Source organism: Silurus aristotelis (genome assembly GCF_946808225.1).
Source record: "Silurus aristotelis genome assembly, chromosome: 9".
Classification (NCBI taxonomy): domain Eukaryota; kingdom Metazoa; phylum Chordata; class Actinopteri; order Siluriformes; family Siluridae; genus Silurus; species Silurus aristotelis.
The window spans coordinates 6,443,890-6,471,561 of NC_139582.1; the positions used below are offsets into that span (position 1 = coordinate 6,443,890).

The window sequence follows — 27,672 nt, forward strand, 5'->3', positions numbered from 1 at the left end:
CGAACCGTGGTAAAGCGAGGGATTACTATTTAACTATTTATAATATTTCTATTTAATGTTTTGCTTGAATTTGCTTAAACAAATTTGATTATTTGTAACGATAACCTGACACACGTTCCCTTTGACTTTCTCTAATATTTCCATTTTCTTCCAATAAATTTGATTCTTTGATTGATGTAAAATTAATCATGCTTTAATAAAATGTGCTGGTATTGTGGATCTTAATTCTTGTTTAGGTGGTGAAAGGTCTTACATATTTGTGGAGCCTGAAGATTCTGCATAGAGGTGAGCAAAAGCGCTTCAGCTCGACTATCGTTTGTGTCGACTGGTAGTAGATGGTCAACATTTGTGGTCTTCTGAAATGTAAATATTTGACTGTTCTGATAACTATACAATCTAATAAACTTTTTTAAAGCATATTTAATGACCTGGAGTAATGGCGCATGGGTTTGTATTAGACAGACATAATAGAGAGAAATAATGAACAGAACTATTAAGCAAAAAAATGTTTACTAAATGATGTCGTCTTTACTGAATGGCAGCTCAATATTTCAGCCCGTAGCCCCGCTGCTGCAGCGCAGGCTCTGAATTCAAGCTTCCTGAAAGTTCTAACTCCTACAGAGTTTTGGAAGATGTATATTGTATTTTGGAAGATTCATGTACGAGGGACAAATCGGGCTTTTGAGTTTATAAAATAAAATAACACATTCTCCTGCTATGCTTATACACTTATCCCAGCCTTTAACTAAAGCCTGAAGAAATTCGGCATTGAAAAGATTATCGGTACGCCTGAACCCTTCTAGGTCAGCCTGCTTCCCCTCGTCACCAGGACCGGGATCGTCACTGACGGATGTACGGCCATCTTTAAAACGTTTACACCATTTGTACGTTTTACTTCGGCTGAGCGTTTTATCACCATAATGCGCTTGAAGTCTTCTGTGGATTGTGCAGGTTTTACGCCTTCGTTCACAAGAAACTTGTTGTTCCATGCACGCACTTGCACTGTTGCCCGCCATCTTGGTTCACAGCCACTTGACCGGGCTGCGAAATTTGCGGCGGATATCAGTAATGGGACACACTAGCCCCTTACTACTGCATGTAGTACCACTATGCTAGCATCCATTTTTTATACCTGTACAATTAAAAGTCCTGGTATGATTTAAACGTTAAAATCAGTCAGGGAATTCAACATTAAAGAACTTGACTAGTGTAGAAAGCATTGTGGAAAGTTGAGGTGCTGCTTCTGCTATAACTGGTTTAATTGGTAAACGCTTGCAGGCAGCTTCATACCCGGCTGCTTCCGTTCCAGCCCACACAAGAGTATAAGAACGCCCGCTGTCCCCTGCACACTATGAAAGCTCTGCTTTCTACATATCTACATTATTTTCAGATGAAATCAGATTTTCATTCTTTTTTTTTTTATCTTGTTTTTTTTATTTTATTTTTTTTTATAATTTTGTAGGATTTCCAAGCCTTTGAATATTTGCCTACATCCCTAGGTCTTTTAAATGACCAGATTGTCTCTTCTTCTTCTTTCGACCGCTTCCATAACGGGTCGCCACAGTGGATCATCTGTCTCCACCCCTGCCCACCCCCCTGTCTTCTACATCTGCCTCATTCAAACCAACCACCTGCATGTCTTCCTTACCACATCCATAAAAATCCTCCTTGGCCTTCCTCTTTTCTTCCTTCCTGGTGGCTCCATCCTTAGCATTCTTTTACCGATATACTCCATGTCCCTCCTCTGCACATGTCCAAACCATCTCAATCTCACCTCCCTCACTTTGTCTCCAAAATGTCCTACATGCGCCATCCCTCTAATAAACTCATTTCCAATCTTGTCCATTCTCGTCACTCCCAACAAAAACCTCAACATCTTCAGCTCTGCTACCTCCAGCTCCACCTCCTGTCTCTGAGAGTTATTATTAAAAAAAAACAAGTCCAGAGAATTGAGTAAAAGACAGTTGTTTTTGTGCAGACGTGAAGCCTTCCAACATGCTCGTGAACACAAGAGGCCAAGTAAAACTGTGTGACTTCGGAGTCAGCACACAAGTATGTACTGCTGTTTTTGTTTGTTTTCTTCACATGTCTCTGTGTGTGTGTGTGTGTGTGTGTGTGTGTGTGTGTGTGTGTGTGTGTGTGTGTGTGTGTGTGTGTGTGTGTGTGTGTGTGTGTGTGTGTAAAAGAAAAGAGAGAGACTATTTGCCCGGCAAATACGTTCCAATCAGATATGCATTGTCCTATCAGATGTGATCTCTTCACTCTCTTCTTTCATTGAACACTGTCGGTTCTGTGTTTCCCATTGGGGATCAGTCTCTTAGCTCTCTAACCCCATCTTCATCACTCATGTGTCTCTCAGCTCTCTAATTACCACACTGAACTGGGGTGCATTTAAATGTAGTGGGAGCGTGTGTGTGTGTGTGTGTGTTGTGGTGACAATTAAACCCTCACGCCATGCTTTTAATTAGTATTCATGCAATGTGTGGCTGACCTATAGTTGGTGTGTGTGTGTGCGCGTGTGTGGGCCAGTGTACCCTATTCTTCCATAATCATACAACGCTGACAATGGATTTCCTATTTAATCATGCACACACTCTCTCCCCTTCACTCGTACTCACTCACACATTTACAGACACCAGGCCATTGTGAAATACTCATGTCATGTACATCATTCCTGTCCACATGCACCACATACTTTTTGCAAGAACTTGCAGTTTTATATAGATTTTACACAAAAAAAAATTATCTACAGTAAAGAAAATAAGTATTTGAACACCCTGCTATTTTTCAAGTTCTCCCACTTAGAAATCATGGAGGGGTCTGAAATTGTCATCGTAAATGAATGTCCACTGTGAGAGACATAATCTAAAAAAAAAAAATCCAGAAATCACAATGTATGATTTTTAAACTATTTATTTGTATAATACAGCTGCAAATAAGTATTTGAACACCTGTCTATCAGCTAGAATTCTGACCCTCAAAGACCTGTTAGTCTGCCTTTAAAATGTACACCTCCACTACATTTATTATCCTAAATTAGATGCACCTGTTTGAGGTCGTCAGCTGCATAAAGACACCTGTCCACCCCATACAATCAGTAAGAATCCAACTACTAACATGGCCAAGACCAAAGAGCTGTCCAAAGACACTAGAGACAAAATTGTACACCTTCACAAGGCTGGAAAGGGCTACGGGGAAATTCCCAAGCAGCTTGGTGAAAAAAGGTCCACTGTTGGAGCAATCATTAGAAAATGGAAGAAGCTAAACATGACTGTCAATCGCCCTCCGACTGGGGCTCCATGCAAGATCTCAACTCGTGGGGTCTCAATGGTCCTAAGGAAGGTGAGAAATCAGCCCAGAACTACACGGGAGGAGCTGGTCAATGACCTGAAAAGAGCTGGGACCACCGTTTCCAAGGTTACTGTTGGTAATACACTAAGACGTCATGGTTTGAAATCATGCATGGCACGGAAGGTTCCCCTGCTTAAACCAGCACATGTCCAGGCACGTCTTAGGTTTGCCAATGACCATTTGGATGATCCAGAGGAGTCATGGTAGAAAGTCATGTGGTCAGATGAGACCAAAATAGAACTTTTGGGTCATAATTCCACTAAACGTGTTTGGAGGAAGAAGAATGATGAGTACCATCCCAAGAATACCATCCCTACTCTGAAGTATGGGGGTGGTAGCATCATGCTTTGGGGGTGTTTTTCTGCACATGGGACAGGGCGACTGCACTGTATTAAGGAAAGGATGACCAGGGCCATGTATTGCGAGATTTTGGGGAACAACCTCCTTCCCTCAGTTAGAGCATTGAAGATGGGTCGAGGCTGGGTCTTCCAACACGACAATGACCCGAAGCACACAGCCAGGATAACCAAGGAGTGGCTCTGTAAGAAGCATATCAAGGTTCTGGCATGGCCTAGCCAGTCTCCAGACCTAAACCCAATAGAGAATCTTTGGAGGGAGCTCAAACTCCGTGTTTCTCAGCAACAGGCCAGAAACCTGACTGATCTAGAGAAGATCTGTGTGGAGGAGTGGGCCAAAATCCCTCCTGCAGTGTGTGCAAACCTGGTGAAAAACTACAGGAAACGTTTGACCTCTGTAATTGCAAACAAAGGCTCCTGTACCAAATATTAACATTGACTTTCTCAGGTGTTCAAATACTTATTTGCAGCTGTATTATACAAATAAATAGTTAAAAAATCATACATTGTGATTTCTGGATTTTTTTTTTTAGATTATGTCTCTCACAGTGGACATGCACCTACGATGACAATTTCAGACCCCGCCATAATTTCTAAGTGGGAGAACTTGCAAAATAGCAGCGTGTTCAAATACTTATTTTCCTCACTGTATTTTAAAATGTGCATTTGTTTTGATCAGGGCCTGATTCTTAACATTTGGAGGCCCTTGACAAAATCTATATTGGAGGCCCCCTGGCATTCTTCCTTCTACCTTTCAGAGTAAATAAAAAGCACTTGAGACTAAATATAATTCTAACCTTTTATTTATACCAAACGTTTTATCAATACTTTTATATATTTACTTCAATGTGCATATTAATAAAAAAAAAATCTAAGTTTTTAAAGGTTATTTGGACCAGCTTCTCTTCTTCTCATTATGCCTTGGCCATGGCCACTTGCTGTTTATATTTACAGACTTTATTAAAGTCAGCTCCTGACTCAATTTCCTTGTACAGTCGATCAGTTCGGACAGCATCGTACATACGCAAATTTAAAGCGTCTCGGCGCTCACACTGTGCTTTCATTTACAAATGATTCATCTTCAAATGGCGTTGATACGAATCGGCAGAATAAGGCTCTGTTTGTTTTAATAATAGTTTATAATCAAAAATACACGACGAAAGCTCAAATAGCTGCATCACGAGCTGCGCTTTCTTTGCATGCCTGTTTCGCTCCGGTCAGTATGCAGAAAAGTTGGATTTGCTCATTGCTGTACACAGTCTCGTCATGCATTCAGAGGATGGGGACCCACATTTAAACGGTGATGTTAATTGGTTCCACTTTAGGTGTGTGTCCATTATTTTATATCCAATGGAAAAAACGCCTAGTCTTACAGGTGTCAGAGCCTGAGGCCCTTGGCAATTGCCTGCTCTGCCTATAGCTAACGCCAGCCCTGTTTTTGACCTCCCTTTTTCTTTTCATACAGTTCATGAAGTTTGGGGTTGAACATATTAAGATTGACAAACAAACACATTGGTGGGTCACTACATCCTTGTGTAATCATGAAGCCATGACATAGGTTTATACAGAGGTGTAGATCAGCTTTTGCACTTCCCCTTAACTTCCGAATTATAAGAGAAAAAACGAGTCTTTTTTGTGTCTGTTACATCATCTTTGACAATCTTCTTATGTTTCTACTTTCCTCTGCAGCTGGTAAACTCGATCGCCAAAACCTACGTCGGAACGAACGCATATATGGCGGTAAGTGAGCTCACAATTATTTATTTTATTATTATTATTATTATTTTTTGTAAGCAAGTTAAATGATTCCCATAGATATCATCTCAGCTCAATTATTTTTACTCACACTGAACATCAAATGAGGACCTTGAAGGTGAAAATTGGCAGTTCAAGCATTCGTAAGCTTACCAAAGATCCATCCTTCAAACCTTTACAGAATCTCTCTTTATTCTCATAGTTGCATTGAACTCTGCAAATTCTTAAAAATGGATCTGAGCTGCAATAATCTCAATGATGCTTAGTCATCCCGCATATAAACTCTCATTTGAAAAGGATTCTGTGGTTTGCAGACTCCAGAAGGGTCATTGATATTAAATACTGATGCTAGCCACACACACACACACACACACACACACACACACACACACACACACACACACACACACACACACACTTTACTCTCCCTCTGCTCTTTATTAGCAACGCAGCAGGGTGTGTATGGAATAGAGGATATGATTTGTAAATTAAATGATATCATGTCCTCTCTCAGTCATTCTCCCTGAGGTCACACTGGCACACAGTGTTCAGTAATGGAGTTGATGCAGGTTGCAGCTGTTCTATCTGTAATTAGGTCAATGTGGCATGCTAAAGTGTGAAAGGCCACTCAGAGCTCTTTATCTCAGAACGTGCAACGTGTACAGTGGCTGACAAACATTTGGAAACCCCCCAGTCTCATCATTTTTGGAACACTCATGTATGTTCCAAACTAGATCATTTTATGGTATGATTTACTTTGACCAAACAAATGTATACATGTACAGTTGTTGGTAATAAACACTTAAACTGTATTTCCATTAATATGTCCTTCCTCAGCATGAATAATAGCTTTACACACTCCTGACATCTGGACAGTTAGTTTCTCCAAACATTCCACCGAAATACTTTGCCGTGCCCCTTGTAAAACTTACCAAAGATGTTCTTTATTAGTCCTTTATTCATTTCTTTTCGACCTTGCGATCCACTTCATTCCTTTTCATCCAAAAGAAGGCATTTTTATCCAATGGCTACGTTTACATGCACATGTCTCTCAAAATCGATGATGGACTCAGTACATTTTATATACATATAGTGTCTGTAAACGGTTCAGAAACACTATGCACAATCATATAAAAATAACTTATTTAGAATGAACAAGTGATTTGTTATTAACAGGTGCAACTATGAATTGGACAAATACACACGAGCAAGACCAGCTTCATTAGTATCCCAGACAGTAACTGGACATCCATACATCCTAAGCACCTGCCTGGTCCATGTCCTGATATTTTAAGTTAGGCTTCTACATGAACTGTTGCTTTTGTTGCTATTGTGAAGAAACTGCCACTGCCAGAATGAACAAAGTTGACAGTGCTGATAGAAAAAATAAATAAATAAATAATAATAATAAATAAATATATATATATATATATATATATATACAGTGAGGAAAATAAGTATTTGGGCACGCCACTATTTTGCAAGTTCTCCCACTTAGAAATCATGGAGGGGTCTACAATTGTCATCGCAGGTGCATGTCCACTGTGAGAGACATAATCTAAAAAAAAAAATCCAGAAATCACAATGTATAATTTTTAAACTATTTATTTGTATGATACAGCTGCAAATAAGTATTTGAACACCTGCCTATCAGCTAGAATTCTGACCCTCAAAGACCTGTTAGTCTGCCTTTAAAATCTCCACCTCCACTACATTTATTATCCTAAATTAGATGCACCTGTTTGAGGTCGTTAGCTGCATAAAGACACCCGTCCACCCTATACAATCAGTAAGAATCCAACTACTAACATGGCCAAGACCAAAGAGCTGTCCAAAGACACTAGAGACAAAATTGTACACCTCCACAAGGCTGGAAAGGGCTACGGGGAAATTGCCAAGCAGCTTGGTGAAAAAAGGTCCACTGTTGGAGCAATCATTAGAAAATGGAAGAAGCTAAACATGACTGTCAATCGCCCTCCGACTGGGGCTCCATGCAAGATCTCACCTCGTGGGGTCTCACTGATCCTAAGGATGGTGAGAAATCAGCCCAGAACTACACGGGAGGAGCTGGTCAATGACCTGAAAAGAGCTGGGACCACCGTTTCCAAGGTTACTGTTGGTAATACACTAAGACGTCATGGTTTGAAATCATGCATGGCACGGAAGGTTCCCCTGCTTAAACCAGCACATGTCCAGGCACGTCTTAAGTTTGCCAATGACCATTTGGATGATCCAGAGGAGTCATGGGAGAAAGTCATGTGGTCAGATGAGACCAAAATAGAACTTTTGGGTCATAATTCCACTAAACGTGTTTGGAGGAAGAAGAATGATGAGTACCATCCCAAGAACACCATCCCTACTGTAAAGCATTGGGGTGGTAGCATCATGCTTTGGGGGTGTTTTTCTGCACATGGGACAGGGCGACCGCACTGTATTAAGGAGATGATGACCGGGGCCATGTATTGCGAGATTTTGGGGAACAACCTCCTTCCCTCAGTTAGAGCACTGAAGATGGGTCGAGGCTGGGTCTGCCAACACGACAATGACCCGAAACACACAGCTAGGATAACCAAGGAGTGGCTCTGTAAGAAGCATATCAAGGTTCTGGCGTGGCCTAGCCAGTCTCCAGACCTAAACCCAATAGAGAATCTTTGGAGGGAGCTCAAACTCCGTGTTTCTCAGCAACAGGCCAGAAACCTGACTGATCTAGAGAAGATCTGTGTGGAGGAGTGGGCCAAAATCCCTCCTGCAGTGTGTGCAAACCTGGTAAAAAACTACAGGAAACGTTTGACCTCTGTAATTGCAAACAAAGGCTCCTGTACCAAATATTAACATTGACTTTCTCAGGTGTTCAAATACTTATTTGCAGCTGTATTATACAAATAAATAGTTAAAAAATCATACATTGTGATTTCTGGATTTTTTTTTTAGATTATGTCTCTCACAGTGGACATGCACCTACGATGACAATTTCAGACCCCTCCATGATTTCTAAGTGGGAGAACTTGCAAAATAGCAGCGTGTTCAAATACTTATTTTCCTCACTGTATATATATTATATATAAAATAAAAATTTATTTATTTATTTATTTAATCCAAAGGCCTTCTGGCTTTGTCCATGCCTACTTTTGCCATAAATCCAAATATGAATTGTTGGAGCACTAAACAGAATTAGATACAGGTACTGTCATTGTGTTCCATGTCTTCCGTCCATTATTACGACAAGAACCTTCTGGTCTGCGGAAGACCGTTCTCCATAAAATAGTGCCATAGATTTGTAGTGTATATAACTCTAGTGTGATTTTTGGTTGGTGATATTAAATCTTCTGCTTTATCGGGCACTTGGTTAAGTTTCTCTTGTCAGTCTTTCTATTGATAATGATAAACTGAATAGCAACTATATTGTTGATATAAACAATATAAATAAACCATTAGTCAGAATAGATATGAGGTGCTGTGTGTGTGTACTTAATACACACCCGTTTCCCTCACAGATACAGTGCCCAGCAAATGAAATTACATTTTGTTTCTAATATATTACGTGTTTGTGTGTGTGTGTGTGTGTGTGTGTGTGTGTGTGTGTGTGTGTGTGTGTGTGTGTGTGTGTGTGTGTGTGTGTGTGTGTGTGTGTGTTTTGCAGCCAGAGCGAATATCAGGGGAACAGTACGGAATTCATTCAGACGTCTGGAGTTTAGGAATCTCTTTCATGGAGGTAAGGCTTTTTTTTTTTTTCGGATCCTCTTTATACCATAATTCACAGCTTATGCACCTCAGGTCGTATCCCACCATCACATCCCTGCAGAAGCTTTTTAAAGTGAGAAACATGACGTATTTACAATTTGATTATTTTTCTCATCCCTATTCAAAGCATGAAGCCTTTAATACAAGCACCAAACACACACTTCAGGCAGTTTACACAATAGAAACATCTGGTGTGTGTGTGTGTGTGTGTGTGTGAGCGCGCCAGTGCCAGCATGGTTAAGCTCAAGATTGTTCTGTGTGTGTGTGCGAGAATGTGTTCCATTTCATTGCTGCTATGAACTTTAGTGTGTTTCTGGATTGTGTGTGTGTGTAGCAAAGAGATATTAATAGTCCCTGTAGGCAGCCTGTCCAAACAGATGTTGGCCTACAGCTATGCATGGATCACACTCAGAATCTCCCACTGACTGCAGTAAAGACCTATGCGCAGACACACACACACACACACACACATATGCTCGCTCACATCCTATTTTCACTCATTGTCTCCTTCTGGTTTTCTTTTGCACCTTTAAAACTGCTGGAGCCCCCACACACTCATCTATAACTATGTAAAATGCAAAACATTCATGTGTTTTACACGAGTGTGTGTGTGTGTGTGTATGTGTGTGTGCATGCAATAGAATTTAAGGAAAGCTGTGTATTTAAGACTTTATCGATCTCTGCAGTAATTAGTGCACCCCGTTCTATATACCTCTTTCTGCACGTCGCCACATGTACACTGTAACATGCTGTATGTATGTCCAATTGAATTCCTTCGAACGAACAAGCCAGCATTTAAATTCCTGTAGTAAATTTGCCGTGCTAGTAGTTTACATCAGCTCTATTGATTTTTAATTTGTTTTTGTCAGCAACTCCCAGTGGTTGTGACAAATAGGCTTCCTGTATTTGTCAATACTGTTGAATATCTTAACAATTATAACAGACATCGATTTGGTGGGCATTTGTCAAATTTATTGACTGGGTTTTTTTTGTTGATGATGCCTGGGTCAATGAGATCAAGTTGTGCTACTTCATGCCACACGATCAGAAAGAATTACCCAGTGAACTTCACCGTTTAATCATATTCACCTTGTAACTGGAGCCAGCATGTTCTTATGCCAATTCAGATCATGGATGAAATGTGGAAATAATCTGATTAGACTCTTAAATCGTGTTTAATTAAGACGCGATGCTTAATGATGATTTTCGATGCGTCACCCTGAGTCACAGGTTATTTATTTAACCCGACTTTCCTCCATTTTTCCATCTTATTCTTCTCGCCCCTCCGGCATTCAGTTTATCGGAAGGAATAAAATAACACCAGTCACTCTGAGTGCCTAGGCTTGTTGCACTGGAGCTTGTCACGAAACCTTTTTTTTTTATTATTTATTTTTTTTTTTTTATCCAATGGATGGTTCGGCCCCATAGTCAGTGGCACATTAAGCCTTTTAAAACAGTACTGTTGAAGAAACACAGGCTGCAGGGTAAAGTGTACATGTTGTGAACTTGCTGTTAGAAGTAAATGAATTGAGTAGCAAAGGGATGAAAGTAAGTTAGATTGAGTCAGAGATTTCTGGGAGCCAGTAAGTGTCTTTTACTTTCTTCTCTATTTGAATTGCATTAAATGCTTAATTTTCTTTTTGTTTTTCCTTCAACAGCTGGCTCTTGGCCATTTCCCCTATCCTCAGGTGAGTTTCTTCATGTTCTGTGCTTTTGGGTACTGACACATGCAATAATGTGTACGTAATACTGTGTGCCTAAATCATGGATGTAACCCACAACGATGGCACTAAGGTCCAGAGCAGCTAGAGGTCTTTACAGTAGTGCGTAATGTCTACGCTGGGTTAATCGCTTACAGGTGTAAAGCTATGAATTATTTATTTTAGTTGAAATGTTGACACTACAAAAGTTGCACATGTACACGTTGTTATTAATCATGTAAATTCCTTCACTTAAAAAATATATACATGTTGATGTGGGGGATTATAAATAATTAAGATTATGATAAACATATTATCCAAGCAAATGAACATCCTTGTTCTTCTATTTTTATTAACTCCAATACTTTTTTGATTTATTAATAATATTTTATTTTAGGTCCCCTGGTGGTCTAATTGTAAGGATGCGGCGCTCTCACCGCTATGGCCCGGGTTCGATCCCCGGTCAGGGAACCAACCCCAGCCACTCTTAGTGCCGGTCCCAAGCCCAGATAAATGGGGAGGGTTGTGTTAGGAAGGGCATCCAGCGTAAAAACATGTGCCAAATCGAACATGCGGATGATTCGCTGTGGCGACCCCTAATGGGAGAAGCCAAAATAAAGTTTATAATATTTAATATTATATAATTATATGATATAATTATTTAGAATAATATTACTAAACACTATTGACATTATGACATAATAATAGTAGTAATAATAATAATAATAATAATAATAATAATAATAATAATAATAATACTGACATGAGACTTTGACTCTCAGACAAATACAGTAATCTCCCACTTTACCGCGGTTCGAATCTGGATCAAAGGTTCTTTGATTCTAGGTGCTCCTTTATTATTCCCATTTTTTTTTTTTTTTTTTTTTTTTTTTTTTTTAAATATGAAAGTAAAATGGGAAACTCTAATATCAACATATTATAAATCTGTTTTTGACACAATTTGCTAATGTACTAAAATCACAGGCATTTGACTCTGGATTATAATTAGGATTAAAATATTTGTTATTTTGCAAATATTGTCATTATTGCAGTTTTAATCTTTCCAAGATCCCCCTGGCCAATTTCTACTGTCCCTTAAACACATATTGTGCAACATCTATATCTATCTATCTATCTATCTATCTATCTATCTATCTATCTATCTATCTATCTATCTATCTATCTATCTATCTATCTATCTATCTATCTCTCTCTCTCTCTCTCTCTCTCTCTCTCTCTCTCTCTCTCTCTCTCTCTCTCTCTCTCTCTCTCTCTCTCTCTCTCTCTCTCTCTCTCTCTCCCCCTCCCTCCCTCCCTCCCTCCCTCCAGCCACATGTGGCTCTTTTCTAAACTGTTTCCACAAAGTTGGAGGCGCACAATTGTATAGGATGCCCATGAATGATTCCTTCACTTGAAGAAGGTAGAACACTTGGAGACCATAACCTGTTCCAGCATGATAGTGCCCCTGTACACAACGCAAGCTCCATGAAGATACAGTTTACATGCGTTGCAGTGGAAGATCTTGAGTGGCCTGTTAGAAAGCTCCGACTTCAACCCTATTAAACATCTTTGGGATGAATTGGAACACTGACTGCATCCCAGGCCTCCTCACCTCACCTACATCAGTACCTGAGACAAATTTACATTAGCACATCTTTCTAGTAGAGTGGAGGTTATTCTAACAGCAAATAGGTCTAAGTGTGGTAATAAGACGTTCAAAAAGACAATACAAATCTTATGGTTTTCACAAACTTTTGTTTGTGTAGTGTCTCTGTCTGTCTATCAATCTATCAGTCTGTCTATTTATCTATTAACCTGCCTATCTGTTAATTAGAGACATGGCTGGAGAATTAATGCACGTTTATTTAGTCAGTAATAGATAAAGCCTTTACAGGATTGTAGTAATGTCTGTGTACAGTACATTATATGATGGCTGCTTTACTAAAGTGCTCTGAAAATGTGTATGGGCTCTTAAATGAGGAAAATGTTGACTAATGCTCAATAAATTACTCCCAGCATGCCTGTTGGGTTAATTAGCATATTAAACCAGAGCAGCCTCTCAGGGCAGCTCATGGAAAATAGGAAGAAACACTCAGTGGCTACATCTAGTGCAAAGGCCTTGAGTATTAAAGTACACACGATTATTTACGTAGGCACTGTACAAAATATCAACTATACACATGATTAGGAGCAGGCTTAAGAAGGTGTCTTTTGTTCATAATATGTCCACATTTAGACCGTTTGCGAGAGAGAAAGTGTGTGTTGCCCGAGCTCATTGCCTGAGGCATATCCCTTTTGTAAGTGTTTTTCACTGCTCTCTAGCAAGGGTCTATTGTCATGTTAATACAGCAAGTGCTATTACATAAAGAAGTTCATGCACACACACAGATGCAATGTAGTAATAATTTACCATCAGCTAGATTCCACCCAGTTTTTTTCTGGCTTAGGCAGGTGTAAATCGAGCTAAATCAGCGTAGTTTTAGATCCAGTAATTGTAATTTTTTGTAAACATTATTATTTTTTTTTTAATGACTGAAAATGAAACAAAATCAAAATTGCTGTTGCTGTTGCTGTAATAATTATGACTATCTACTTCAGGGGTTCATAAACTTTTTTCTGTGCGGGTCACATAATTTATTCTTTCTTTAATGTTTTCTGTAACAGAAAATTGCATGGGCCAAAGTGATTACCAGTATTATTGTGTAGATTTTCTGATTTTAAATGTATTTATTATGCCTCCGAATGCTAAATTAGTTTATTTTGTACAAACGATTGAGCGTTACCTTTAAAGAAATATATATAGCTTTTGAAAAGAGCATTATTACTATCATAATGACTTTTTTGAATATTCATTGCTATTAAAATCTAAACATTTACTTGCTATGCATATGGTTGCTGGGTGAATCTATCAAATAATGAGGCTATGTTAATAACTAGAGATCGACCCATAGTGGATTTTAGCGATACCATTAGCTAGGTTGGATTGTACTTTCTAATAACAGATTAATCAACTGATTTTTAAAATGAAAATAAAATCTAGGGTTTAGGGTTTAGGGTTAGGGTTAAACGTAACACTAAAATAGTACAAAATTTTATTACAAAAATAAAAGTGTTGAATCATGAAAATGTGCTAAATAAAATAAATATGAATATAATTTTTTATAAATATACATTTTAATGGATAAAATATTAAAATAATATAGCCCTCTCCGTGCAGTGCGCAGTGTTGAAAACAATCAGCACTTGGTGCCACTGATTCCCCTCTAGAGGCCGCTCTCGTAAATGACAGCAGCCCGGAAGCCGGAAAAACTATTGGTTTGGATTTTCGCCGATAGTTCCAGAGGTCAACTATTGTTTAACTAAGAGAATTTTTTTGTTTGAAAACCAATCTTTATTATGATTTGATATGAGTAAAACATATTTAAAAAAAATTATAATAATTCAAAATATGTCTCTGGCACTGTTCAGAGGGCTGTTCCAAATGTGGGTGATGTCGTTTGGGGAAATCTAATTATATATTTTTTTTGCCAGTGTATAGGAAAAGTATTTTAAAAGAGGTCTGATTCATCTTAAGCAAACTTCGGAGTGTGTGCATGTGTTAAGACCTTTTTTTGTCATGTCAGCAGAATTGTAGTGCATTGCTAAGTCATTGGGCAGCGTCATCCACAGTTTGATTAGAGAACTGGTGATTTAAATCTGTAGGAGCTTTTCTGTTCTTGGCAAACAGTGCCACGGGGCACTACTCTGAAGCTCGTCGTGTTTTTACACCCCATTAATTTATTACTCACCCTCTTCCTCTAATATCCTTTTCTTTCTTCCTCTCTCATTGCACCCCCCCATCCCCACATCTCTAAATTTCATTTGGTGAGAAGAAAAAGGGTCAAGAACGAGGGAAAGCAGGAGTGAATGAGTGAGTGAGTGAAGGGAAAGACAGGACCTCCTGCTGCCACTGCGTTTTTGCTCTTGATGTTAATTTTCACAGCTCCATATGGTGCTGCAGACTCTTCACCTACAGGCATCGCAGGCACACACAGAGCCCAGTGTGCGCGCACACACACACACACACACGCATGCTCACACGTGCGAGCAAACACGCTACCTCAGGGTTGGCCTGTCATTTACAGCAAGTCGTGCATCTGTGTGTTCTCACTCTCTTTCCATCTCTCACACACACATACACACTCATGTATGCAAACAATCTCCCATGTAACGCTCCTTTGCCTGCTGGGATTCTTGAAGGTGTAAAAGGCCACAAAAGTTCAGCCTTTAAACTTCAAACCCGAACTTGGCGTGAACCGATTCGAACGAGTCACGTCGTGTATTCCTCCGAACGCGTGCACGTTATCCTGTCTTGTCATTGATTATAAAAGACTCTTTAATTCCGTCTCACCCCATGTTGAGATTAATTTGCATTCTTTGTCAGGAGTTAATGGCGTCTCTCGATGGCTCGCTCGGAGAATCTTTGAAGACTGCAGACTCGCTGGCATGTGTATACAGCCGCCGGCACTTTTTCCTCTGATTGATTTGTTGTTGCCTTTTGTGTTCTCCGGCTGTTTCTGTTTTGGATCGTTTTTTTGTTTTTTTTTTCCGTTCCCCCCTTCCATATTCATCCAAACATACTGTATGAAATTGCTTTTTTTTTTTTTTTTGCCCGAGCTTTGTTTCACAGCTTGGATTAATAGGAAATGCTTAAGTGGTTTTATTTAAGTGGTCAAGATCGTGTTGAACATTAGTTTTCCACTTCTGTCATGGGTATGGCAGCATTTCAGTTTCTTACTTATAAAAGTCCACTTTCAAATAAGGAAAAGGTTTATTAAATCAGACTTTACATAAAGAACACCCACCTGGTGAGTATTTGAAAGTGGCAGCAAATCCTTTCAGGGGAAAAAATGGAAGAGAATCCTTCTTGCTTTTGCTTTTCACTTTCAAAAGAACAGAATTTATGGTTTGCTCGTTGTTGTTTTTTCTCTCAAATGCTAGGATTCAATGAAACCTCACTTGTGTCTCTAATCAGGCAGTATATAATGGACCTATATAGTATTTACATGATTATCTATTACCTGAATTTTGTAGTAGCATTAAATCCACCTTCAAATGGTATTGTCTTTTCATAAAATTGCTTGTGATGGCTCTGTACTTTCTGCACCATAGAGCGCACCGCGACTGTGATTTCTTCTGCCAGTTATAGTATATAATCTGGATATCACAGCATACCACATCTCACTGAATTTCCCAGTGTGAACCCTATTTCAACAAATCGTTTTATAGGAATGTCGTCTAAGAAATACGTCTGTATTTTGTCTTCTGGGATGGGGCGGCTTCTTTCCTCTTACTAATAACCTGCTGGTGTGAATGTCTATGAATGTCTGTGAATGTGGTGCCCTGCACCCTTGATCCTGAACTTGACCCTGACCAACATAAAATGCTTACTAAAGACAAATAAATTAATGTAGTAAATTAGCCAAATATGAAGTGTCCTCCTCAGTTTAAGTCTTCAGTTTGCATCGGTTTGCATTTGGATAGTGATAAACTGCTTGACTTTTTCCTAATGTTATCTTAGTGTTATAAATCAGCACCATAAATTATTCGGATGGAATTTATAATATAAATTATCATAAGGAATGTTGACTACTGGTTTAAAAGAAATGCTAACAGATTTTAGAACAGGCCAGCCATGCTTGCCATGATGCCATGGGGAAAATAATAATCCAAGGACCTCCATCTGGGATTCAGGGACCCTGTGCTGTTTATGAAGTATTCTCCTGGGGTGTAATGCATTTAAACGTTATTACAGTGGTGGCGATTGAAGCCCATTATTCTGTTATTATATTGAAGAATTATTAGCCTATTATATTAGACTTTAAACTGGTTAGTTAAATTTATAAATAAATAAATAAACTAAATAATTTGAATTTCCTCACTTTTGTAGTAGAATTTTGTTGACATGTTCAATTAATTTCCAGTTGGAAAATGCCCATAAAACAAATCTGAACTCCTGGATAAAGAACCTACCTTGAGTATAACTATTGGATGGTTGTGGTTGCCAGATTTTTACCTCCGGATTGATTGCGTTAAGTTCGTGCTGGTGCCTGTGTGCTGACTCCTGGAGTATTTAAAAAAAATGCATAGCAATGTGTAATGGAAGGGTGAAGAACTCCGCACCAGGAGGCGTTCGTAAGACGATGAGGCCTGAACGGATCAGGAGAGCGGCAGCCTCTCGCGACAGCAAAAAAGTGCAGTTTCAGCTGCTGAATTCGTGACAATGATGTAAGCAGCTGGTGCTCAATGACCCTGATCATCTCACTGCCTCGTCCTCTGTACTGTAAGCAGATTATTGAGTTTGAGAAAAGACTGCTCAGAAATGGCATGGTTTTGATTTTGTTATTTACGTACCTTATAGTCTGTGTGATTACGTTGTAAAGCTAGTGTACTTTTGGGGTGCTTATGTAGTTTTCATAATGACTGTAGTGAGTTGTTATATAAAGACTGGACACATCAACGTTGTCAACAGTTAAGGTTGCAAAAATCTGGGAATTTTAAAGACTGGAAACCTTCCATAGGAATGTATAGAAGTTAGCAGGGAATAATGGGAATAAACTGGAAATTTACAAAATTGCAGATTAGCTTCAATGTAGCTGAAACATATTTTGCAGGATAATCCTGGTTAAAACAACCAGATTTATTGTAGTTTTAGTTTTATTTCCACCCTGCACATTCATCGATCACATGCACCAGCACACTTACTGCAGCTTTTTTTAGGCCCCCTACATTCACTGTACATTTCTCCATAACATAACACACACAATCTTCTGGAAAAACAATGTATATCTTGGCTAATATGCATGTAAATTACATAAATATTACATATTTATTGTGTTTAAAACTTGTTTTACTTACATAATCATAAACCTGTTATACGAACAATTAAATCAAAGTCAAAAATTTCATTTTTGTATAAGCTTGCATATGCATGTCAGCTTATGACCAATCAAAATGTTTGTTTCTATATGATACAGATGGAAGCTTCCCGTAAATTCCTTTCAGTAAATTCGCATACATTTCTATGAATATTTCCAAAATTCCCCAGATGTTGTTCCCATAGAAAGTTTGAGGAAAGTTCTTGTAAAAATGTCCCAGCATGTTTGTAACATGGACTGACAGATGAAATGTATGAAATATGTGCGACAGTCACACCCGAGACACCTCTCCTGTTTAAGATGCACATCATGCATCCAGTTTTCCGACTTAGTGTCCCTGATCAACCTGGAGGCAGCGAGAGGATCGACTCGTGCTGTGTAGCTGGGCCACGCTAAATGAAGATCAGGCTATTAGCACTTTGTGTATTTTCATTATGCAAATGCCGTTAACACGATGTGCCCGTATGTGGCCATCGGGCGTTTCCCCTAGTGATCATAAACGGGTCCTACTGCGGCGTTTGTGATTATAACATGCTAATTACACATCGCCTTGCCTTCTCCTCCATGCTGTCTCTAGCTTTTATTCCTAATCTCTTTGTTTCTTGTTTTGCAGATTCAGAAAAACCAAGGTTCCTTAATGGTAAGTATTTGATCTATCTTTTTTTTTTTTTCCCCCGAAAAATGAAAAGCAAGCCTTTCTTTACTTCTTTTGATAGTTGCGTCGCTTGATCGCTTGCCTCTGAAGTTAATACAATAAAGCAATACGCTGGCACTTAACGGCGCCGCATTCCGACGAGAGGCCGTTAGAAATAATAGAGCGTTGTGGATCCAATGGCTTTTTCTGTGTCTGAGTGCATTTGATTAATCTGAATCGCTACCTGTTTTGCTGCATTACTGATTTCATTTCCTGCTCACTGTAAAGCCTTTTGCGTGTGCTCTAATCTCCTAGTCTTCTTCTTCTCCTCCTTCTCCGCAGCCTCTCCAGTTATTGCAGTGCATCGTTGATGAGGTGAGTCCGTGTCTGATGTGCCCGAACTCCCAAAGCCGTAGCTAATGGGGCAGAAAGCTGCTGTTTTGTTTCCTAATGAAGCAAGGTGCTTTAGCGAAAGCCAGAGGCTGGTGGCGCTTAGTGCGCTGAGATGGTTCGCCTGACCCTTGGTTAGCCTTTAAGCTGTACTTAGGAAAGTGATGGTGCCGGTTTAAACTTCGGACTGTCTCTTTGTCAGATTTTCTCACACTTTTCTTTTGCGTTTCTCTGCCCTTTTTGCTCGATCTGTCCCCCTCGCCTATTTAATTCATGTCTCCGACTCGCACACACATACACGCTCACTTTGCTAGGGTAATGTAGCATGACCAGGCTTCCAGAGCACAGAGGCTGGGTGGTGTTGCATTAACCTTGACCTGCGACAGTCACTAAAATACACCCACCCGAGACCTTGACACATTTCTTCACCCACTCTGGTTGAGGTACGGGATGAGGTGAACATATAAACTCTGTGCTGGACACACATTACGCTCTGCATTTCACTCGACTGAACGAGTTAAGCTTTGCAACCACATAGCGAAGCAAATAATACAAATATAAGATAGGGCAGGGAAATATATGTGAGCAATATACATTTAATATGAAGTATATAATGAAGAATAGAGTGGATAGAGCGATCTCAGTCTTATGAAGGTCTTCATTAGTTTCTCATTGAGATTTAGAGGATTCTTAAAATCTAAAAAGCTCTTAAGCTCTAAACAAGGGCTGGAGCAATGTAACATTCTTAGTATGATATCACTGTATCATTTTATCTCCAACCTTTAATTCCTATCCATTACTGATTATTTTATGGCTGTCCAGATAACATTTCTAAATGTTTGTTTTGTTTCATAGTGGTGCACCAGATTACCACAGGCACCACAGATGAGAAACATTATTTGAAGCAGAGAATAAATGCATACTTCTCTATCCATTTGTCTTTAAACATTACGCAGAGAGGGTAAATAAACTGAAAACTCCGTAAAAGTCTGGGAAAGCCATCTCTTTCTGACCTAATGTGTCTAACCCTGTAGCTAGTCTCCGATCCAATGAGCTGCCTTTAGCTAAATAATTTGCATAAATGCATTTATTTAAATAGGAGACAGAGGAGGTCTGCTGAAGAAGCTGAGCTCGCTTGTGTTTAGGGAAACGTGTTTAGAAAGCGTTTTGCTGAACTATGGACAGGTTTTCTCAAGACAACTCAGGGTTTCAAAAAAAAAAGGCCTTAAAAAGTCGCTGTTCTAGGTCCTAAATATTTTGAACCAGGAACATGCAGTACTTTAGCACAAATATATTACACTATATTACGACTACAAATGAGACCAACGGCCAATCAGCTTTCTTATATTGGCGTGAGTCTCTCTCGGGTTGTACGACAGATGTAAAACAGATTTTATTTTTCAGCTATGGTAAAGTGCAAATTTAGCAATATTTGGTTTGGAAAAAAAAAATGTAGGGCTCAGTAAGTCTATTTGCTAACAACGTACGTGTGTGTTTTTGCTGGCGTGATATCGGTTTTAAATCTTATTATTAACGATCTTAAAAAGGTTTCAAAATATCTTCAAATCCACTTTGTGAAACCTGCATAAACCCGGCTACTGTTTCTTGCAATCTTTCAATGCTTTTTTCGTCCTTATTTTTTGTTTGTTTGTTTTGTTTAAACTATATGATCGTTTACTACATTGAGAAAAGCTCTTTATGTAGATGGAAGGACAGATTTATGGTCTGGTTACTTCCTCCAAAGAGGATTTCCTTACCTCTATTGTCTCTGTCTTGCTTATCAGAGACCTAGATCGAAGCCTTGATTTTGTAAAACTGCCTTGGGTCAATATCTAATATTAAAAGTGAAATAGAAATTTCCTATAATATATAAGGTCACAAAGGAAGTGGAGTCCATGTGTGCTGGATGGATAAATCCACAGTTTAACCATTCATTACATTATTAAAAGAAATTGTTAATTCATTGTCTAATAAGAACCAAATATAGTTCCCTGAAGAACTGTTGTATCTTCAGCTAATTTCCAGGCACAAACGTTTCTCTTCAAAATGCTCACTTTTCTTTGAGACAAGAATAAAAACCGTTCAAGAGCAATTAAAAGCTGATTGTTAAATGGCGAAAAATCTTTTTTGAATGCTTTCTCTAAGGGCGTAGACGATTGTGTTCCGCATATGTAGCATCACGAGTGATCAAATTCTTTGTCGTTTCAGGGCACCATTAATATCAACATAGCCTCAAACCAAATTAAGGTTAAGGGCTATCACATTTGACTCTTGCTAAAGGCTATTATCCAGCAAAAAAGTGACCACATAATAGGCAGGTGAAAATCAATAGCATTCAGCCATCCAACATTAGTGGTTTGTAGATGGGCCTTTGTTCTGCTGCATTGATACAGCAGGTGTGTGTCTCGTTTTTAACAAAGCTCATTAACTAGGCTTGCAGCAAATATTTCATCCTAAATAACACAAATGATGTAAAACTAGAGCCTAAAGGGAGACTTGTTCACACTGTAGTTCACATGCATTTCTGTTAAAGAAACATGATTCAGTACAATGGTTATTATATATTATGGACACACTGGATCAAGCCAAGCTGAACAAAAATTCACTGGCTTTCTCAGGTAAACAAAAAAACAAACAAACTGTGTCCTCCTCTAATGTTTTGTATATAGTGAGGGCTAAAAATATTCAGAAAGGTTAAGTGCACAAACAGCTGTGAGGAGAAAATGATGGCTCAGTGTAAAGTCTAAAAAGCAGAATTAATTTTCTCCTAGGTTCTCTTAGGGATCAGCATTTTCATAACTGAGGCTGATACGATCCGCATCTCATTGCATAGCCAATGATACTATACATTAAGGATACATATGACGCAGCTACCGATGCGATACGATTCACCCCGATTACGATGCAGTGCCGATTTCGATTTGATTCAACACAATGTGATTCATTGTAATACGATGCAATGGAAAAATATAATGATGTGCAGGTCAATATGATACAGACAGCAAATCATAAATTTACTTAAACACCTTCCGACTTCTAACACATGGCCCTTTTACAAACAGGCCTTTGCAGTACCAAAAAAAAAGATTAAATTACACCAGAAGTTCTTATTATTTTTTGTCTCTCAGGGTCATACAGAGGTTTTCTAAGACGGGTTCAGAACAGACCTCACAAGAGTCAATCAAAAATGTTGAGTCCTCGTGCAGGTGCAAAAGCTGCTTAAAAAAAAACAGACGTATGAGTGCTGCCAGCATTGCTTTAGAGTTTGCAGAAGTTAACAGTCAACTCGTCAGCGCTCAGACCATACGCCACACACTGCAACAAGTCGGTTTGCGTCCCAGAAGGAAACTTCTTCTGAAGCTGGCTCACAAGAAAGCCCACAAACAGTTTGCTGAAGACAACCTGTCCAAGAGCATGAATTACTAAAACAATGTCCTGTGGTCTGATGAGACTAAGATAAACTTGTTTTGGCCTACAGTCAAGCATGGCGGTGGTAGCATCATGGTCTGGGGCTGCTTATTAAGGGAAACATGGATTCCAACATGTACTGTGACATTCTGAAATAGTTTTTTACCGATGCAAATCGTGATTCAAATGCCAACGTTTATCCGATACACACTTTTTAAACTGATGTATCACATCGTTAACTTTTATGCCAACGCAACGATGCGACTCAGTGAATCTTACCATCCCTAATATCTATTGATGCTTGTTGCAGTTCTCATTTTGACCACTAGGTACATTAATAACTCTATGGAGCTAAATAGGGCAAAAATAAATCTAGATAAGCGAAGAAATCAATAAAACGTCACCTTATATAATTACTCTGATAAGGTAATTAATATTTTAGCAGAATTTAAAACGTATGGATCTGTGAAAGAATGCGACTTCATAAAGATTTCGATATTGATACATGTTTGATATGACAGGGGATTTTTTTCGGATGTGTATCGGTGTGCGTATTTAGTTTTCTTATTACTGCAAATGGTCTTAGTGGTATTGTCCCACCCAGGCATTGAGCAGTCATCAGATTTTGCTTCGAGCTCTAGCAGTAGGGTGAATGTAATATCAATACTGGAAACTGTAACATTTAAATGTGCTTTCCTCATCTGTTTGAGTGATTAATAAGTAATTTTGTTAATTGCAAATAAATGTGTGTGTAGAAGAGAGAGAGAACAAGAGAGAGAGACCTCTCCTTTCTGCCTGAGCAGCTCGCTGACATGTGCTAATGGCGGTATGGTAGGAGAGAGGGAGGGGAGAGTAAAAGGAGCATAAACACACATTAAACATACTGAACTTGTCCTTTCTCTTATAGATTGAGCGTAATTAATAATTAAACGCCGCTTGGTGTAATGGGTTGACCCAGCTGAACTGTTCATTACTCAAACGGCAGAGGCATCACTCAAACTATTTTCTGCCATGCCCTTCCCTTCAGTGCCCCGAGGCCAGGGAACACTGCTTCTGCTGCTTCCACCTACTTTCAGCTGACCAATGCATTAACACACACACACACACACACACACACACACACACACACACACACACACACGGGCATGTAGAGAGCAGCCACTAAATTACCCAATTCTCCCAATGTGAGTGAGGGTGTCTGAATGAGACACACAGGGTTGGCAGGGTCTTTGTGGGACCTACTTTATAAGAATAATCCAGTCCAGAGAAAGCGCAAGCACCTGACTGGCTTAAAGCAATACTCCAGTGTCTTTCAGCCCAACCTCCTATCCACTGTATGTGTACAATTACCACAGCCAACAGTTTCAACACATTTCTCTACACTGAGAAAATAATAGGAGGCCTCAGTAAACATATAGAATATGCAATATGATTTGTAACATAAAAAGGGTCAATTAAGGATCTTTGAATCTAAGAAAATAAAGAAAGAAAAAAAAACGTATTTTGGGGAAATGTTTATAACGTTTAGCCGCTCTGTTACTAATTTGTTGGTTGGAGTATTTTTATTATTCCTGCAAGATAGCGTCAGTTGTGTGTCGCTCTGATGTCACAGCGGGATATTTGCTAGCACATTTACAATGAAGGAAAGAGAAAAAAAACCTATTCTGCTGTTTGCAACAAAATCGAGAGCTGCTTATGTCACTCATCGTTTCCAAGTGATGTCATATTGCACAAGTGTATATGTATTGTACAAGTAATAGAGTCAGCGCTGAGATACCATAGCACCATTGCTCAACTCGTTGCAAAGAGATGACCACAAGTATGTACAGGATGACATATAAGTGGCATTGATGACACTCCTGGCATTAAAACTGTATAGATTAAAACAGGGTCCCCAACGTCTGGACCACAGACCAGTACCAGGCCATGGATAATCTAGTGTACAACTTTTTATTCTGTTTTATTGACCTGTGGTCTGCAGGTATTTCAGCATACTGTAACAAATGTCTTCATTTCTTCATTTTCTTCATTCTTTTCTTCATTCACTCCCTCGATAAGTGGAATTGTCAGGATTATTCCCTTTTGAATATATATTACAGGGTGGCACAGTGGGGCACTGCCTGGTTAGCAGCTAAGGCTAGTGATATGGCTTCTTTAGCATTTTCAGGCAGTGACATTGCGCTAACTCTATATATATTTTTATATATATATATATATATATATATATATATATATATATATATATATATATATCCCGCCATTGTTATGTATGTTTTCAAGTTTATTTGTTTTTTTTATGCGTTTTTTTGTAAACGAGACACCGCATCAACTGTTCTACTTAGGTTTCCATTATAAGTGAGTTTCGTATAACCTGGTTTGCGCAAATATATATATATATAATTTTTTTATTATTATTATTATTATTATTATTTCATTGTCTCTCTGTTGTAAGTTTAGAGAAGGAAATCTACAGATGGAAGATGTAGAGAAAATTAACAGAATAAGACAAGAGAAGCCTTTTATACAAATACAAGAAAATAATCTATGATTCACTTTCACAATTATTTAGGGTTCAGAGCAGACAGATCGCATCAGTCATCGGTTTTGTGCATCAGTCATGAAAGCATTTTGTGTGTGTGTGTGTGTGTGTGTGTGTGTGTGTGTGTGTGTGTGTGTGTGTGTATACATGGACTGGATGAAGTGCATCAAGAACATGTATGTGTGTGTGTGTGTGTGTGTGTGTGTGTGTGTGTGTGTGTGTGTGTGTGTGTGGGGGGTTGCCATGGAGAGGCATTAATAATCGGTTGCAAGGTCTCATGGGGCTCAGGTGAGGGGTGAATAAACAGCTAAATGAGGTAATACACACAAGAGCTCCTTTTGTCCCTTCTCTTTCCCCCTCACTCTCTTTCTCTGTCGCTCTTTTTCTCTCTATCAGTTTGTCTATCTCTGTCTTGCTCTCTGTCGTTTTTTTTCTGTTCATCGTGTTGTGGGCTGAAGCGCTTGGTGCCCAGCGGCTCGTTTGGCCATCTGCAGGGCAGCTTGTCGTTTATTGATGCGCTCTGCCTGTGTTTCGAGAAGGAGCTGATGTCCCTAATAAGACTCCTGCTTAAATTCACCGCTGTAATTACTGATCTAATTTTGCCTGATAATTGCTGCCAGGCAATTACATGTATATTTACCGCTGGTATTGTGGAGAAAGCGAGGCTCCGGGTCTCCGGCCGTTTGTGGTGCTGGAGATAATGGCAGCAGGCTGCATAATACAGTGGCGCTTTCATCATCATCTCGTTCTTTATCTTACTACAACCACATCAAAGCTCCCTCGTGAAGTGCAGATGTGTGTGTTTTCTACTATATCCGTGCATATTCGCTGGCAGGTGTGCGTGTGTGTGAGCGTGTGTAAGCCTTCAGGCTGTAGGCCCAGGCTGTGTAATGATGTATGGCTGCTCCACTACGCTGCAGCTCACTCGAGCAGTGACGCATCCTCTGCTCTCATTGCTTTGTTAATTTAAATAGGTGCATGCATCATACTCCTGCAACCTACCTGGAGCACAGGGCATGAAGAGAGCAAGTCGAATTACAGGAGGAGGAAAAGCAGCCCAAAGGGCTTTTTAATAGCCAATAAGATCAATCCACTTTTCTGCGATTTGACTGGATGACTTCTGCGTTATTTTCTGCGTCGGTCGGTATAATGAGATCGCGTTCGGTCGGGCTGCATGATAATGGATACAACAATAATTCTGATTATTACGCTCAATATTGACATCATCATTCTTTGGCACATTTAGTGGTTTTATGTGATTTTAACCCGACTTTTCTTTTTTTATTTCAAACCTGTTTTCTCACAGATCTGTCTATTTATTTGTGTATTTATTTATAGATCCCTTTATTCATACATTTTCTTTCTAGATTTTTTATTGTTAATACAAAGATGATTAAATGTATTTAACTTTTATTTTATAAATTAAAATGTGATTTAATAAACATTACAGTACAATGTGTGTCCCTTTAGACATTTAAAACGTATTGCTCTTTGTCAGTAAGTGTGTTGTTTTTTGTTGTTTATTGACAAAAAAGGGAAATTGAGATTAACGGTGTAAAATAGTATTAATCAAACATAAGTAATCCTTTAATATTAGTAAATAGCTTTTCATTTAATTTTAGCATCTATTGCTCTCTCAACTTTCACAAAATTACAATGTCAGTTCCTAATTCTTATCATGAAGTTGTTTTATCCATTGTTGATGCCTGCACTTAATGCACTTCCTGTATGTTCTCTAAGCAGCTGGATTTTTTTCTGTAAGTTTTTTGTGGTTGTATTAATATTTAAAGCATAGTAATGATTTCTTTTTGTTTTTTTATATAAGTTTTAATTAATGACTCATAATAGGTTTAGCATGTTGATTCATATATTACAAGCATATTTACATTTATGGCATGTGGCAGACAACCTTTTCCAGAGTGACATATAACTGAGCAGTTGAGAGTTAAAGGCCTTGTTTAAGAGACCTGCAATATCAGCTTGGTGGTGCTAAACCTTCATTACCTTCCGATCCAAAGTCCAATGCCTTAATCACTTAGCTACCACCTCCCCCCATAATGGCATAACGCAATATGTATCTTTAGTCGCATCAACCATAGTGAAATCCTATGATAGGAATAAAACGCTCGGTGTGCTGTTAAGGGGAAAATAATCAGCAATGTGGTTGTCATGACGTTCAACTGATCTTCTGATACCACTCTGAACTTGATTGTTTGTCAGTGACGGCATGCCATAGAGTATTTTGTTTATTTGATATAAATTAACTTTCATATTTGTTAAAGACGCAAACAAGCGAAATCATATTACTAGTAATGAACCATTTTATTGAATTCCATAAAAACTCATTTTATTCATTGCAGTCATCTTATCATTAAAACAAGGATTAAAAAAACGTGAGTCACTGTTACTCCAATAACAGTCAGTCATACATACATACATGTGTTTGTCATGGCTAAAAATTCCTGCAAGTTTCATAAAGTTGTGTGTTGGGGAGAACTGGACTGTAGATTCAAGAGTTAATTTGTATACACTAAGTAAAATATTTACATTTCAGGAGCTCAAAATTAGGGCACTTGTTGCAAAAGGACATTTTGAATATGTTGACTGCTCGATTTGTGCTTTCCTTCCTCCCTCTCTCTTGCTTTGTTTCTCTCTCTCTCACTCAGTCTAGGTTGTTACTCTGTTCATGTATCCCAACCTTACTATTAAGGGTCTCGATGTTTGTTCAGGTTGTAATCATGTCTGCACATCATTCTGCATTGTATTTTGCCCAACAATAGAGGGGTTCAGGTGCTGCAGAGAAATCGGTACATCCTGACTCTTCAGACATCTTTCATGAGGAAATATGTGCATGAGTTTTATTGATTGTGTTTTTTTAAAG

The 27,672-nt window shown here is 38.8% G+C and overlaps 1 protein-coding gene across 2 annotated transcripts in view; it reads left to right on the forward strand.

Annotated features, from left to right (window-relative positions):
* map2k5 (mitogen-activated protein kinase kinase 5) overlaps positions 1-27,672 on the forward strand; it is a 68,382-nt gene that overhangs the window by 27,295 nt on the left and 13,415 nt on the right. For both annotated transcript variants that reach the window (XM_083550030.1, XM_083550031.1), the window contains 7 exons: positions 237-285; positions 1,979-2,052; positions 5,397-5,447; positions 9,103-9,174; positions 10,862-10,891; positions 18,434-18,460; positions 18,797-18,829. In XM_083550030.1, coding sequence (XP_083406156.1) covers positions 237-285; positions 1,979-2,052; positions 5,397-5,447; positions 9,103-9,174; positions 10,862-10,891; positions 18,434-18,460; positions 18,797-18,829 — 336 coding nt within the window. The remainder of the gene's footprint in view (positions 1-236; positions 286-1,978; positions 2,053-5,396; positions 5,448-9,102; positions 9,175-10,861; positions 10,892-18,433; positions 18,461-18,796; positions 18,830-27,672) is intronic.